Source organism: Ptychodera flava, chromosome 7, assembly GCF_041260155.1.
Source record: "Ptychodera flava strain L36383 chromosome 7, AS_Pfla_20210202, whole genome shotgun sequence".
In the NCBI taxonomy this organism is placed as follows: domain Eukaryota; kingdom Metazoa; phylum Hemichordata; class Enteropneusta; family Ptychoderidae; genus Ptychodera; species Ptychodera flava.
In genome coordinates, this window is record NC_091934.1 from 1,182,304 (window position 1) to 1,200,478 (window position 18,175).

At 35.6% G+C, this 18,175-nt stretch overlaps 1 protein-coding gene across 16 annotated transcripts in view; it reads left to right on the top strand.

Annotated features, from left to right (window-relative positions):
* LOC139137831 (kinesin-like protein KIF1A) overlaps positions 1-12,602 on the top strand; it is a 668,091-nt gene extending 655,489 nt beyond the window's left edge. For 10 of the 16 annotated variants that reach the window (XM_070706099.1, XM_070706106.1, XM_070706100.1 and 7 more), the window contains one exon: positions 3,230-12,602. In XM_070706099.1, the coding sequence (XP_070562200.1) occupies positions 3,230-3,272 (43 nt within the window). In that variant the 3' untranslated portion in view covers positions 3,273-12,602. The remainder of the gene's footprint in view (positions 1-3,229) is intronic. The other 6 variants (XM_070706104.1, XM_070706109.1, XM_070706110.1 and 3 more) reach the window with 1 other exon arrangement.
* Positions 12,603-18,175: the final 5,573 nt, after the last annotated feature.

Sequence of the window (18,175 nt, forward strand, 5' to 3'; positions counted from 1 at the left end):
TGGAAAAATGTCATCTGTATGTTTGTATGTATGTATGTACGTATGTATGTCCGTCCACATCAAAAACTCCTAAACCGCAGCACCTACTGTCTTAGTATTTGGTGTACAGGTGCACCTAGGGGTGGAGATGTGAATTTGATCAAATGAACGTGTCAGTGCCAAAAATATGCAAATGAGGGGGGAAAAAGGAAAAATCCTGCAAATGGCTAAAACTCAGTAAGCAGTGGTCAGATTTGGTTGAAACTTGGTATGCAGATTTCTTTAGGTATTCTATAGTATGTGTGCAAAAATTGAGATGAAATTTGCATGTTTGTATTTTGAGCGTATTTTTTCAGTTTTTAGTCAAAAAATCTTGTTCTCTGAAATCGCTCGTCTGATTGCTATGAAACTTCATATTCATGTTCCTCAGATGACCTCAGTCATGCTTGTGCAAATTGTATTGATATTGTAATATTTGTAATTTTGGGGCAATTTTCCCAATTTTTGATAAAAAAAAATTTTATCCAAAAACTACTCATTTGATAGCTTTGATATTTGGTATACAGGTATCTAAGATTTATCTCAATATAATGTATTGAAGGACGAAACTGGCAATTTTTTTTTTATTTTTGGGGCAATTTTTGCTTTTTTTGGTCAAAAAATTTTTCTCCTAAAACTTGTGATCTGGTAGCTTTGATATCTTGTGTACAGGTTCCTAGGGTTTATGTTAATGAGACATATTTATATAAGGATGAAATCTGCAATTTTGTACTTTGGGGGACAATTTTTCTCATTTTTGGTCAAAAAATTTGTTTCTCAAAATTTACCAGTCTGATTGCTTGATATTTAGTAAACCGGTTGTTAGGGTTTTTGTTAATAAGATATATTGAAACTAAGTTGAAATCCGGAATTTTGAATTTCAGGGGCAACTTTGCGAAACTGTCAGTTTTACTGGGATATCTTTCATTTTGTATTTTTAAGATTTTTGGGGGTAATTTTATACCTACTGGAATTAAGAGTATATAATGTGATGATTTAGTAAGCATTTGATATGGTTAACTTTATTTGGTGTTGAAATGCAGTAAAAAAATCCTGGCAGATTTTGACACAATTCCAAACAAATGCCAATAAAAAATTCAGCCAGAGAAGGTTTGACAAAAAGAAAAGGTGGGAGAGTGGGGAAAAAAGAATGTACAATGGATCGGATAAAAAAGATAATGTACCTCATCGATCTACCAGACAGTCCCCTATCAAATGGTCCACCCCGATGTATTTTTGTGCGTAATTAACCATGCAGTGTATTTTAGTTTAAGATGTCAAGTTAGGTAAGGATTTGAAAGGAATAGTCAAGTTCACCACAGTTTAACTTTTTCTCTTGTGTCATCATCCTTGTGTACTTGGTCAAGTTTGTAAGTTGTTCCAGATGTGGATGCACCAGCTGTTCTGGAAGAAAACAATGTTTACTTTTCCCTGTATAGGGTTTTCTGAGTAATGATTTTATGTTGAAATTTCTCCATGTATCTGGTGTATGGGCAAAGTGTAAACATTGGTTGCATGTTATGTATTTCAGTCCATGTCAAATATTGTAAATGAAAAATCAAGAACAGTTTACTGTGTGCTTGTAAAAGATAACATATTTGTCAATACATAAACTGCCTTGCAGATTGATTGTCTTAAAGATTATCACAGAAGTAGAAAAGGAAAAGAAACTAATCAAATTGCTGTAACATATTCACTCTCAGTGCCTGTATAGGCCTATACTTAACTATTTTATCATTACATTCAGCTGTTTGTTATATCTTTATCACTCTCCATGGGCCAAGGCCCACTTGGGGTCAATGTCATCACTCTGTGCCAGTCTGTGTATGTCAGTCTGTCTGTACATGTATGTCCATGTTTCATACAATTGTTAACTTGTTTTGATAACTATATGGGAGCGAACAGTGATGTTGTCACTATTTTTTATTCTAGTGAACCAATACATTATATGTACTGTATTATGTTTTATTGTATTGTGTAACTATTTATTCAGATTTTAACTGTACAGCATATAGAGATGGTGTGTTTCTATGTTATACGCTTTAGAAGAATAAATTATTATCATTATTTTTATTAGCCACTATTTCAAGGAGTTTCAGCTACTGATTGCTGTACCATGTGAATTAGTATTGTCTATATATATATATATATATATATATATATATATATATATATATATATATATATATATGTAACCCAGGTAGTTAAACTGTCAGTCAACTAAACCTGGACCCAAGTTCATATTATCCAATCAACAACAAAGGAAAGAATGATTATCGTACAATTTGAGTTGCAGTTTATGTGGAAGTTTATTTCACTACACACTAATGATGATAAAAAAGTCTACAATGATTAGCCGGCAATACTGTTTAAACATTCAGAAACTCTAGACACGCCCCTATCCAAGTTGATATCAATTACAGTGTTCACTCAATATACACTCTCCAGAATTGTTCAGGGTTCAGAGTCCACGTCGATCCTGTTGCTACGGTTACGAATTCCTTGATGTAACCTCTTCCAGTTCGGGTGGGAAACTGATTCACAAAACGTCCTCCAGACAGTTCTCCTTTGGGATTAACTCATTAGCAGTCCAAACGCTTCCGTCAATGGGTTGGTATGTCGGGAAACTAGAAGTTCATAAGCCATGCAAAAAGACCAACCACATCGTCTTGGTTACTGGCAAGAGGAACTAATTCCCTTAGACCGAGTCTCTGCCCGCACGACTACACCACTCCACGCAGTATCTGTCTGCTTGCAGTGCATTGTGGGAGATCACGGCAATCAAGGAATTCCATCTGATTACTTAACTGTCAGATGGGATGGAAGATCAAATCACGTGACTTACTTCGTAACCGGGGTTACATATATATATATATATATATATATATTTATTTATATATATATATATATATATATATATATATTTATTTATTCGTAACCGGGGTACATATATATATATATATATATAATATATATATATATATATATATATATATATATATATATATATATATATATATATATATATATATTTATTTATATATATACTGTTGTCATAGTCATACCAAATCACATCAAGATTTAAATGTACTTTTACCTGATAATAAACATTTCTGATTTTAGTTGATCAGAAATGATGAAATAGCAGCAGATGGAGTTTTACTCACATGATGCATGTGGTAAAAATATGATGTGAACTTTATGATTGCAGATCCAAGCTGTCAAGAAGAAGAGCAACTCAAGTAAGAATCTAGAAGCCAATCAAAGAAAACGTGAGATGAAGGAAAAAGCAAGACAAAATAAATAACTAAAGAATGAACTACTCTGTCTTCAAGGACTCTGACAATGAATATTTGAATATTTTGTGTTTTTTTTGATGAACTGTAATTAGATAAACAAAATAGGTTGTCTATTTGCTGAATTGATACATTGGTTTGACATGTACAAGACTGAAATAATGGTAGTACTCAAGTTTACAAATGAAAACTTGCAACCTTGCAATGCACCAGCTATATGTTTACAGCTGATCACTTTCAGTTAATGTGATTATAGAACCACAAAACAATGTACTTTGTAAGGGAAACATTAACAATTAATCATAAAATATGAAAAAATTGATGTATTTGTTTAGGAACATAAACTCTCTGCTTTACATGTATTTTATCAGATTAGCAAGTAAATGGAACCATATATTACTGTGCAAACAATGTTACTTAGTGCATGAAGTAGATTTGATGATTAACCTGTAATAAGCTACCCCATTTTCTTCAAGATGTGCTCTCTTTCTCTCTCTGAGAAGTGATATTGTCTCTTATCAGTTATATATCAATAAACAGATATAGGTAGTGAGTTCACTGTGAGCAATGTTTCAGCTGAGATAGCTGTAGGATAAATTTTGTTTGCAGGAGTATCTTTTCAGAAACACAATCATATCCATTTAAAACACAGTTTGATTTTCAAAGTACTTGTGAAATGTCTTAGTTACAATAGACTTTATCAATAATAGTTTCCAACCTCACTCAGCATTATTCTCAGCTGACCAGTGCAATAGGTTACAATATAGGTTTGAGCAACTTAATGATCTTGAGAATATACCAGACAAAGATCAATGAATTCTATTACAAATAACTGTTCTCTATTTAATCTGCATATTTAAGTCATATATTGCAAGCATGTACTATGTTGGGAATGTTTTAACCAGTGTACATGTAAAGCATAGCATTTGTCACTATTAAATATGAATAAATTAAATAGGGTTTACAACACATATTATGCTAGCATAAATAGGGTCAATTATGTATTAGTTGCAATATAGATTTTAAAGGAAGGTTGTAGCTTCCAACCATGGCATTATAATTCTTTTGCAAAAAAATATTTTGCAAAATCAGGAAAGTCTTACAAGTAAGATCTTACTACTTGCCACTTACAGCACTAGCCAATTCAAAGGAAACAGAATCCAGTAATGTCCTCTTTTCTGGTAAGACACTTGTCGTTGATTTTTCTGTTATAGGCAAATCGACCCTTCCACGTAACTGCTACCAAGGTCATTGACTCAAGGATGATATAACAGCTAATTAAGAAGATCCATACATTATACCTTTGTATTACCTCACCAAATTCAAAATTTGTTGGCTGTCACCTGAAGAAAGGCTCAATGTGTGTAGATGTATTATTTGAAGAGACGGTTTGACATGTCAGACAAGGATATATATTCCCAAATCAAAGAACCAATTTGAAAGTGGATTGAAATGTGTTATAAGCATTGAAAGATTTTTCTGTGATACATGAAGTATGCAAAGTTAGGCCATCAATCGTGCTTATGGCGTGTATGAAATAATTAAATTCAAAGACACTATTGGAACTCTGCTAAAAAACACACAGGTTCTCAGAAAACGTCTTTATGGAACATTTGGAATATAGAGCAATTGACAGAGTCATTATTCGAAAGTTTTTTGCTGTTTTGCAACTTTTTCTCTGCATAAATTGATACTTCCCAAATTTGTAGGTACTTGCCAAATTTTTAGGTAATTTTAAGGGAAAAGCTGACATTTGTTTTGCCATGAAAGTTCCTTTTGCATTTACATGTATGAACAATTAATGTACTGGAGGAATATGATTGAAAGTTTGACAGGATAGCTCGTAACAAATTTTGATACACTATATTTTGATGGACATACCATGTAACCTGAATGACATTATGCACTTTTTCCATTGGTTTCGGAGTATAAAAAGTAACTGGTATATTTCTTTAATACCTTTTAAAGTAAGCTCAAAATGTCCTGCAATATTTATTCTAATCACTCTGTCGATGTCCTGAACTTTTCTAGGGGGATGTTTGTTGCATGCAAACAGTTTCTTTAGATTACTGTAAACCTTATTTTTAATTTATCCTGACTTTTCTGGAATGAAATTACACAATGTAGTACACTGAAAATATTTAATACCTTGTAGACTTATGTTGAAGTAATGATGCTCCCATAATCATGACATTGTAAACAATTTTGAATTATATTTTGCAAGGTGATGTAGTATACATGTTTATTTGTGTCTTTGTGTGGAAGCAGTGCAATATCATCATTACACCTTGATACATGAAGTTATTTAAAGTTCTTGATGGACTTTGGCATGAAGTAATTAGGTTTATGTGTGATAGTTCAGTGTGACTGGCATATGGGAGACTGCATTATGAGTTGTGGCCTCCCTCTTCAAAATAATCGGCAAAAAAGTTTGAAAAATCAAGACTCTGAGGTACTGCAAAGGGTTAGTCAGTGTCCAGCACACTTTTTTTGAGTCATTCATACCAAATACATACTTCAGTGAATGCAGTCACTTAATTTGATTTACTTGTTATATAAAGAAGACATAAAATAGTATGATCTACTGGCCACATTTTCAAAAATTCAATACAAATGTGACTTGATTGCCAGAAGACCCTATAACCAAAAACAAAAATAGAACAAGCAATGTTGCAAGTCATTTTATGGATATATGTAACATCAGCAAACCCTCTATATAATGCAACGTACTTGAATTACTCAATTAACAATTTTAAGCTTGAAATATAAAAGAAACTATTTATTGCTGTATACATGAAATTTTTCAAAATGGCCTAATTTAACCTTTCCCTATTCTCTTAATTGCTTTCGCACTTAGTGTTTTTCAATTCATATATTGATAACAGTTAAAGCGCAGTGGTTGTCGCGCTTCGCATGCGCGATTTTTTTGTTGATAAACATGAATTTTTGTGAACATAAGTCTTGTCAACTTCAATCTGAGTGAGATGGGAGCGGTCCCCCTACTCTGTTAACGCCTTTGTAAGACTCAATATCATGCAATAGTAAAATATTAAGATCGGAAACGAACTTTAGTGGTGTATTTCTATTTATAAACTCATCTAAGGCTACGAACATTGAGACACTACACTTATGTCGCTGAGTTTACTGCACGCAGTCACAGTGAACAAATGGTTTTGATCGCGCGCGGTCTCGCTGATTGTACACAATGCTACTGTACAGTAAAAATACATCACTAAAATGATCAACATTGTATATATATGTAGACTAGCAACAAGCAGAACGCCTAACACAAAAGTTACACTCGAGAGCAGGGCACGGGAGATGCTGTTGCAATTCAGAATCCGGTCCCACAACGTACCAGCCCCGCGACGACTTGGCCCACGACCCACTGTTGATCACCATTTCTAACTTCTTCTAGTAATACGTGGCAAGAAACAGTCAAATGACAGGAAACAATAGACAAACCGAGTGGGTTTTCACAGCATTTGGCAGGAAAATTGCACGGCTACACGTAGGGACGTATCGAGAGATACTGTGCACGGTCATGGCAGTGATCCAATGGCTAACTAGTGTTGGCCTACCTGTGCTACGGAAACTTCGTTGTTGTACCTCCTGATTGCCGGGTGGGTCTGAATCCCCTTTCAAATGAGATAACCCCCACATAGCAAGAAGACCTATGAAAGGTCCTTCGCTTGACTTGATATCTGTGCTCGGAATTCTCGTTTGGATCCCCCAACGGGGTAAACTTCGTAGTGGAGTTGGATTCTCCACAGCCGAGTGTAGCGCGCCATATGCCCAGTTCTCTTGACACCAATGTTCATGCAGACCACGGAAAATATGCTTCTTGCTGCAGCGGGCATTGCTCTGACAGCTGTAGATTTCTGTAGCTTGCGTTATTGTCAATTGTACTCCTGTTGGGCCTTTTGAAATGAAAGCTCTCGTTCTTGCTTGCGATGTCGTAGACTAGAGCCCGGTCATTGATAGTCTGTTGGCATATACACGCGTACAGGTAAGTGTTTAGCTCCATATGGCTCAAGCGATAACAATAGCCGAGCCCCATTGAAACTGATTCAAGAAAATCATGATCAAATGTGATCTCAATCCAGCGTGTAATTACTAGATTTGGTAAGTTGGTATGCTTATGACAGATCAGCCGCCATTTTAACAAGCGGCAATATCGCAAACATTATAATCAACCCGTAACGTATAGTGCAGCATTCTTATAGATATGTTGACAACATGGGGGACCCCCTCAGGAGCATGCGCAGCGCGACGACCACTGCGCTTTAAATGAGTTTAAAGTCACATGCATATTTACAGGTGGTACAGAGCCAATAATATGTTAATGCAACATGAGCACTCATCAAAGTGTTGTGGCAATATTCAAGGTACACCACTTCACTGAATAGGTTTTCATAAAATAGTACAGAGGTTGGCACCATGCACTTACTACAGAGGACACATGCATCAGATAGCACAGAAGAGGTTGTCACTAGACACATTACTGAAGGGTGGTACCAGACAGATAGCACAGAGGAGGCTGGTATGTGGCACAGACAAGTTTATAGTTCCCCAGACGAAGTCCAGGGGACTAATGGTTTTGGCTCTGTCAGTCAGTCCAGGCAGATATCTCAGACACACCTGAGCCAATTCCTTTCAAACTTTTTACAAGGATGATGCTATGGAATACATATTCAAGTCCATTGTTTTGGGAGTGGCTTGCATAATTATTGCTAATTTGCATAATTTGTGATTCTTAAGAGATTGCACAAAGACTGAACCAAGTTTTGATGAAACTGTACAGGCTGTTCACACAGAGCTCTAATAGCACACAAAGATATGTCAGTATTGTGTCAATTAATTACTAATTTGCATATTTAATGAATTTCATAATTCTTGTGATGTTTCATTAACTACTGACTGAAATTTGATGAAACTTCTTACAGACATATATATACCAGCTCTGTAACATTATGCAAAGACATTTAGCAGAATCATGTCAATTAATAGCTTATTTGCATATTCGATAAATTTTTGTAATGAGGGTGCTATGTCAATAAATACCAACTCAAATTTGCTGAATTGTCGTGCAGATGTTGATATACCACAGCTGTAGAAGTGTGCAAAGACAAGAAATACATCTAGACATACTGCAGCAAATTTGATGAAACTCAGTACAGATGTTGAGCATACAGTGTTGTAATTGTGAAGAAAAATATTTAGAAAAAGCTTGTCAATTTATTGCTAATTTGCATATTTATTGAACTTTCCTAATTAGTGCATGATGTCCAGAAATACTGCTCCCAATTTGATGTCATCTGTGAGTGTTTGTGTGTCCGTTCATCAGTCTATAGGATGTAGTTCCAGTAATAACTTGAAAACTATTGGTCAGAATGTTACACAATTTTAGATCTTGTGAGATTCTAATGGAGGTGGTCTACACAATAGTTTGCATGATTAATGACAATGTTTAACGGCTCATGTATGAAGACTAAATTTTATATAACTGTACAAGCACTTGAATTGTTCTAAGGACTCACTATGTTTAAACTTTGGTGGACATGGTAACAGATAATATGCTCATCGAAATCAAACATCAACATCAAAATTCAATCAAAATCAAAATAACATCAATGCACTGCATTTAATCAGACCACCAAGATATGTTAGTCATACTTAAGTCTATTTCAATAATGCTGAATCATTTATAAGCAAGACATATTAATTTTCATTTGCTTATTTAATTAATTGGTGTGATTAGACCATGTATATTCAATGCACCTTTTTTGATCATGTCTCAGATTCATTGATCATACTTAATAGGTCTAGATCTGCTAAAAGTTTGATAAGCATGTGTGAAACTTGTCCAAATGATCTTGAAATGTCTGTACATTAGCTGTGCTTCCTCAAAGGCATTTCATACACTTTTAGCTGACAAGGGCATTACTACATACTTCCTGGATCAGATTCTTGATGGTGGTTTCCAAAATGTACACTTGGGGAATAGCTTCTGCCCTGCTAGCGATTGAATCCTTCTTAGTATCTAAGTATGATGGGTTAATGACTCTCCTTGACTTATTCTTATGTTTAATGAATTTTGATAATGCTACTATATATCAATACTGAATGCATTTTTGTTGACCTCTGCTGTTAATTGATCATACATATGTCCACCTATGTTTAAAGTTTGATAAGTAATAAATTCGTATTATATGCCCATTTCCATATTCAATGAATTTCTGTCTAAGGCATATTATGTGAAAGCAGAATACACTTGACTTTCGTCTGACCCCTGAGATACATTAGATATACTTTTAATAGATTTAATCATGCTGTCAGTTGTGCAAGTATTATATGCTCAATAATTGCTCATTTGCATGTTTTATTGTTAGGTTATGCTGAAAGATTAATAAGCATAATTTGTTATGAATGTTTATACTATGTACAACTTTGCGTGATACGTACTCCAACCAACGGTTTTCAGTAGTGAATATACTGAATTTGATTAGAATTTGAAGATATTATAGGCTGTATATTAAAAACTAATTCCTTGAATAGTTTAGAGTCCATTGATCATATCGGCATTGACCAGAATTTATTTTACTCAATTTCTTCTTCCACCACTTCTTTATCAGCCTTGATCAAGAAGACAACTGCATGTAAGCTTCTGAAACTTAGCACATGGCATTGAGTTATCAGATTATTTGCATATTTCATTACTTTCTTTAATTTGGCCATGTCTCAAAAGTGAATGCACTGAATGCACAGATTTTGTTTGGATTTCTGAGGTACTTTGGTTATACTGAGCTTTAGGTATGCTGGAAGTTTTATCGGTTTGACCACTCTAAGTGTTACTACTCATAATAACTCATTTGCATGTTTGATGACTTTCTATGACAAAGTTATATATTAAACAAAAAACACTTAATATGATCACATTTCTGAGATACCTTGAGAAATTTAGTTTTGTCAATGTTGAAAGTTTAACAAGCATAACATACTGATTTTAGCCTATTTGCACATTTAATAAAATTCTGTAATGATAATGTCAAAAGCAAATGCACTGAATTTGATGGGTCACCTCCAACTACATTGGTCATATTCATATTTAGTTTTGATGAAAGATTAATTAGTGTAACATATGATAATTGGAATATTGATAACAGAGTACCTTTCAGTGGGGTAATTATCAAAGCTGGAGGCACTGAACTTGAATAAGTACAATTAGTTACTTCAGCTATGTTCAATTCAGTGCATAATTAAAATGTGTGCATTAATGAGCTTGTATGAATACCTATCCTGTGGTTATTTTTGCTTATATACCATGGTTCTGATTCATTCCCTTTGGGACACACTGTCTACTTCTCTTTCTTTTATTACTCAGCACAGACATCAGACAGCTAGCACAGACCAGGTCAGTGTCAGACACTCAAAACTGAGTAGGTTTCATTGAGGCAGCACAGAATAGGTTAGCACTAGACAGAACAGAGAAGGTTGGTACCAGAACGGTCATCACACTGTATGTGTTTTATACAGTGTAAAACTTAGATTGCACAAATGAAGTTGTCATCAGAGAGCACAAAGTTAGTTTGCATGAGACAGCAACTACTGAAAATGTTTACATCAGTACAGTATCAGGCAGCTATGTAGCACTGAATATTGACTTGAGACATCACAGTATGCTGGCAGGTTTTAATGAGCAGTTGAGTATCAGACAGTAACAGACGAGTTTTGTCCTCAAACCTGTAGCTATATCTTTATTAAGAAATTGTCTATAATGATTGAACTTATTTATATCATCAATATAAATTCTTTGATTTATTATTCACATCCATCAGGTTCTGTTCAGGGTACAGCTATTTTAAGTCAAACATTTTCAAATATAATAAATGAATCAGATTGAATGTTCAGCATCCACTGTTAAACATTTGACATTCAATGAACCAGTTCAGAGGATATCATAATGAAAGCAATTTTTCAGTAGTGCTCGAAATAATTTCAAAGTTATATTGCGTAAAGACTTGCACTTTACAAATCTCATATGCAGTGTTTTGACCTGTAAGCCTTGTAGTGGCTCATTTCACACATCAATATTGCTCATGAATCTCAAATGCCTGTTCAATCAACAGCTAAGATTCTCAGTATTCTCAACGGTTTAAGATGCTTGATTTTTATATTAAAGCACTTTTATATATGATGCATGACTCGTTCTTTTGATGATGTGTTATTTGTAATTTGTTTTGTATATATTCATGAGATAAGAAATATTTTGTTACTACAATTTTGTTATTGGTTTTGAGAACTGCATATCATTTGCAAAAGAGTTTTTTTATTTTCACCATTCTTCAGTTTCATTCAAATTTTGTTTTCCTATACAGGTCTTTCAATTAAATGGGTTTTGTGAAAAGCCAATAAGCAAAGAAATATATGTTGTAAAAAATTCTGAAGCACTTCATTATCTTTGTCAGTCATTCCGTTCTGAGTCAATTGACTTTATAAAAAGAATCCTACTGTTAATTTCTCCTCCAAGTAACTTCTCCATCCATACCAGTTGAATTCCAAAACTGCCTGTGCAAGATATGCACTGATGAAGTATATTTTATGTCTGTCTGTAGAGTTGCCAACAATTTTATGCAACATGGAATAATGGTGGTAGAATGGATTGTTCTGTATATGAATGCATGTTGAAATGTAGATTTTGTTAATGCTATGTTAATGAATACAATGTAATCTTATTGTTTTGGGCAATTATTAATTTTTATGTACATTTGTAGATCAAAATACTTCTGTGTTAAGGTGTCCATTATAATTGTTAGCTTGTGAAGGTCATCTATTCACTTCCATTCATTTTCTGAGGGATTAATGCAACAGGGTTGAGGTTACTACCTCAGACTTGAAAGGTTTCAAGTTTATGTATAAGGTAAAGAAGGGACATTATTAAAGGTATCTATCTATTTCAGAACCAATGTTTTCTTCTAGATTCTATGGATTATCCATAGGTCACATAATTATACCATCCATAACACATTAACATTAGACAATTGCTTCAAGGCAGAGCAATATAGTACTCGATCGTCATTCATGCTAAAAGTATAAATTTTCATGGAAATTACAAATTACAAATGATTAGACAATTGTTTTCTGTGAAAAAACTCATGGCTACCTAATTGTTTGCTTGTTTATTAACATGCCTGTTGGTGATTATTTAAAATGGGTGAGAGGGTTGGAAAAGTTAAGAATTGAAGAGCAAGATTGTGAATTCAATAAATTACAGACAATTGGATTGCAGATACCTGATCAATGTGTATCCTTTGTGCAATATGAGTGACAAATTTGTTACCAAATAAGGGGAATGATGTAATAATTGATTAAAAAGTCACATTATTTCAAAAGTTCACAAAACATGCACTGATAAAGTAATTAGTATGAAAAGAAGTCTGAAGACATCCTGCAAAATGAAAAGAATAAATATGACCAAAAAGCAAAAACGATTGTCAGAAAATAAAACACTTCTTGCCTGTTCTAATATATTTATATTTATTCACCCAGTATGGCCTGATTAAAAGAAAGTGTATTGCTCCTCAGTAGTTACGAGTTATTAGCACAATTTAAAAAATACAGCTATGATTTCAGGAAAGCTATGAGCTATATGGATTCCAAATCAATAGATTTACACAGCACTGTTAGGTATACACATTACTCTAAATTAGGAAGCACCAGAAAATTGAATTTTAAAGAGCTCTTGATGTTATTATTAGCCTAAACAATGTTTGTGAAGAATAATGATGCTCCTTCGCGATTACACCAATATTGTGACAAAGCAAAATCTTTGTCGGAACAGGAAACAACTTAACTTAATATATGTACTCTGCAAGTCGTGCTTCTAACTTAAATAATAAAGTTTGAAAGCAGAAATATCATGGCCATTAATTCACAGCATAGATACCATTGTTCAATAATATTCGTATATGCTCTGTTAGACCTATATATACATATATATGTAATGTATGTTTCCTATGATAAAGGACTATGTGGTAATCTTCTAGACTTCCAAACAAAATGACTGACCTTTAAATAGGTTTGGTGGTATTTCTTCATTTCTGTATTCCAATTTGAAGCCACTGTAAGCGGTATGCATGCTGTTGATTTCTGTAAAGCTGTCTTGTATATTTAATTTAAAGCAGACAAAATAAATGCGCATCTCAAAATTTGGTGTTTTGGTGAACGTATATTCTATTATCAGTTGAATGTGTGTGATATGATAAAGGCATTGCAAAGATTTTAACCTAAAAAACCAAAGTGAACATTCATTGCACGTGACAACAAGGGGATGTGTCATTAATACTTTATAAACATCATAAACATTATATATAATTGCCTGAATACATGGTTTATGTGCCCAAGAGCAGGTGACAATCTGCCTGACGCCAGGAGGGCAAATTGTCTCCTGCTGCAAAGGCACATAAACCCATGTATTCAGGCAATAATATTTTTATTACATGCCTCTTCACAGTTAATGCTATGACATTTTGTAACATGCAGGGCTTTTTCAATTTTACCATTATCAACCAGTATCAAAATAAGGAATTGTGTGTTAACACAAATCCAGTTTGTAAGTCCACGGAGCTAGGCCGCCTGCAGAACAAACATGTCCTGAAGTCACTGCATATTGCTGACATAGACATCTTAATACTGGCTATCTAACTACTCATCTGCTGACGTGGACACCTTAGCATCCGCTATCTAGCTACCAATCTTTCTTGCGCACGGCACTTGACCGCAACCTTCTCTCAGCCCGACAAGATCCGGATTTTGTGTCGCACCAAATTAACTCTGAACTGCAAAAGGGCTTTCTTATCGGCCCTTTCACCACACCACCATACGCCAATTATTGCTGTAGCCCGCTAGGTATCGCAGAAAAGAAATACTAAGCCAAAAAGCGCCTAATCGTCGATTTGCAATGAAGACACACCCAGCGTCAATTACTTCATCGACAAACAGGAATTTTTGCTCTCCTACGTAAAGATAGACGATGCCATTGCAGCCATTCAAAGGGCTGGCCGAGGAGCATGGCTGTGCAAGACTGACATTGTCGATGCTTTCACTAGTACAGAAATTTGCGAGAAATGGACACTTTCTCGCTGTATTGCGAGAAGTAAGCGAGAAAACATACTTTCTTGCAATCAAGCTGCGAGAACTGTGCTTTCTCGCATGCATCTGCGAGAAACTGAATTCTCGCAATCAATCAGCGAGAATTATGTTTTCTCGTTCTGCATCTGCGAGAAATTGTGAAATTTTTGTGAAATGCTTACACAGAAGAATACAATTCAGTGTTCTCCCCAGGATTTTTTTATAAGAGGGCGAAGACGTGGTGCGAAGCACCACAAGCGACTGCGTGAGCGGTCGCGGGGGAGGTCAGGAGGGGGTTGTCCCCCCTCCTGCCTTTGGAGCTTTTGAAAAACAGAGATTAAAATGGTGTTATTTGGTGGCACTTGGGGAGTATTTTTTTCAGATTTTTTTCGTATAAAAACTCTACGGAAAGGAGATCTGAGACAGTCACAGTGTTTCATAACTTTTATTACAGTTCACTGATTTCAATTATGAAGATTACATTTTTGAAAAGAAAACATAGCGAGAGACATACATTTATTCATCGATGTCAAAATTATCATGGTGACCATAAACTCAGGCTTGGGGGGCATATTTTTTTCGTATAAAAAACTCAAAGGAAAAGAGATCTGAAACAGTGTTCCATAACTTTTATTACAGTTCACGGATTTCAATGAAGATTACTTTGAAAACGAAAATATAGCGAGTCTAGAGACATACATTTATTCATCGATGTCAAAATTATCACCATAACACTCACGTGTTCTCATCCCCATACCCGTTAGTGCGTTACACGTCCGACCGAGCCTAACATTAGGTTATTTTGCTTTGGGAAGGAATACACAAACAAAATTCTAACCTCCCATAAAAACTTCAGTGTACTCTGCTGTCCTTGGTTACCCTCCAGCTCCTTGCCATGTTTACTCAGCTAAGTCGGTTACCTAATGCACGGTCCCTATATGGAGGGACCGTGGCTAACGTAACGTTACGGACTGAGCCATGCAAATATGGCTGCCTACGATGAGTTGCACATGGGCTTATGATCTCGGATGACATCACAAACTCGCGAGATTTGCAAGATCGATGAGAATTACGTTTGCAGTCTGCTGGGATCGACGCTCACGCTCGCATTTTGCTTGTAAATCACTGTCAACTTTTTTTTCCCGTACATTTTATTGTTTTATGTTTTCAAAAAATAAATCTTTTTCATTTCTGGCAAGGGGGCGCTCGGAATTTACAAGAGGGCGCCACGCCCCTGTTACCTTATTCAGGGAGAACAATACAATTTCTCGCAGATTCAAAGCCAGAAAACAAATTTCTCGCCGACTGATTGCGAGAATTCAGTTTCTCGCAGATGCTGGGCGAGAAAACACAGTTCTCGCCAGCTGTTTGCGAGAAAATTAAATTCTCGCTAAGTTATTGCGAGAAAGTTATGTATTCTCGCTTACTTCTCGCAAAAAGCGAGAAAGTGTCCATTTCTCGTAAATTTCTCGCCAATGGTTCTACTCCAGAATAAAAAGGACGCGATGCGTACGCCGTTCTACATACTCAGTACGCCCAAATAATCATGTGATGCCGGTGATCTGCGACCTACCCTACCTGCGATCTACTCTTCCACTGATGAATAATTAATTAGATTTATGCAAATATTGCTACTTATGCCTGACAGCGAATTCTATTCAGACTATACTGCCTATTTCAAAACGGAGTTTGGTAAATACGAAAATGTAATTGGAGAAAGGTGTTTTTTACGATCACGCAATCACAGAGAGGTTATGCTTACGGATGTGATGAACTTCTTGTCCATGTTTAGTAACCTTTCCAATGTTGTGAAGAAGAATTATATTATTTTACTCCGTATGCACGTATCACCGCGCATCATTATGATTTGATCATTGACAGTCCTCGCACGTGAGTCGTTGACGGGTCAAGTCGTAGAGAGATAAAATTCGTCTATCCTTTTTCACCAAAAATCTGTTTTATTTGATCAAATCTCGACCCCATGTGAAGACATGGAAATAAAAAACTTTAAAATTACTTTGTCTTATTTTAATATGCCTTATTTTGTTGGCAGTGGGGTTGCTATCTATGTGACCTGCATAAGAGACGACATGAAAAGTTCAACATCTGATAAAAAAAATGTATATTTCTATTGCTGTAAATTATCATAGGTTGATAGAGGGAAGATAGCTGGCAATGGGAGTATAGATGGCAATGGTAGTATAGATGACAATGGAGTATAGACGACAATGGGAAAATAGATGACCTGCATAAGAGACGACGTCAAAATTTCTGACCCAACACCCAAACGCCCACCTCCATTGAAACTTAATGAATATCAACAATCAGAGGTTCCCATTTAATCTTCACTGTGATAATTCCAATCATACTTAAAACATTACCAGGATGGAAAGTTGCAAATAACGACAATGTTCTAATGAAAGAAAACCATTTATTTCTGTTCAAAAGGCTTACCGGTAACTAAGTCCCTGTAATATAAGCAGGTCAATATATAAATGTCTTTCAGACAAAATCAAACAAGAATATCGTTTTATGAAGGATGAAACTTTTTTGGGTTAAACCCCCCTCACCACAACCCCGACCCCCACCCCAAACTTAAAGAATTCGGATTTTTATCTTTTGACGTGGTCTCCAAGGGAAGTGTTGAGGTTGCCAGGCTCAAGCTATACCTGCGAACTACACTTCCCCGGCGACCATTAACACTGGCTGCACTGAATAGCTGTGACGCCTGTGACTCTTATGTGGTGAGGTTTTTGGCATCGATAATCAACCCCTAATTATTGTTTTAGAATGGCTTAATATTGACTGGAGTCTATAAATTGAACGAAATCAGCAAAATGTATTTGTGAATCGTAGATCGCAAGGGAAGTATAGATCGCAGAGCTTTCGGCGAGGTAAACTTCCTGCGACCAACACTGCATGGCTTCCCGTGGCGATGGATGTGAAGTTTATGTTGCGGGGTTTGTGGTATCGAAAATTATTTGATCCTGCGTAATTGTTTTCGAATGTTTAGTATAAGTTTGAATTATCAATCGAACGAAACAGTAAAATGCATCTTGGAAGCGTTGATCGCAAAGGGAAGTATAGATCGCAAGGGAGGATAGATCGCAGAATTACCTGCGAGCTATACTTCCTGCGATCAACAATGGCTGCCATTGTGCTGATACTAGTTAATCGTATGTTGCGATCTTTGTGGCATCGACATCCATCAACGGTCACGGATAATTGTTTTGGTGTGATTTAGTATTAACTTGAATCTATAAATTGAACGGTAATAATAAAATACATTTGAGAAGCGTAGATAGCAGAGGGAAGTATAGATCGCAGAGCTACCTGCGATCAACACTGGCTGCCAATGTGCATGCCATTGTGGTGATGCCAATGAATCGAATGTTGCGATGCTTGTGGCATCGAGGTCGGTCAACGATCTCGGATAATTGTTAAATCGAATTTACAAACTGAGCGGTAATAATAAAATACGTTGGAGAAGCCTGGAGGCAAAGGGAAGTATAGATCGCAGGTTAAGTACAGATCGCAGAGTTACCTGCGAGCTATACTTCCTGCGATCAACACTGGCTGCCATTGTGGTGATGCCAGTGAATCATATCTTGCGAGGCTTGTGACATCGATAATCGATCCCTGATAATTTTCTGGTATGATTTAATATTATATCTAATTCATAAACTGAATGGTAATAATAAAACACATTGGTGAAGCGTACATAGCAGAGG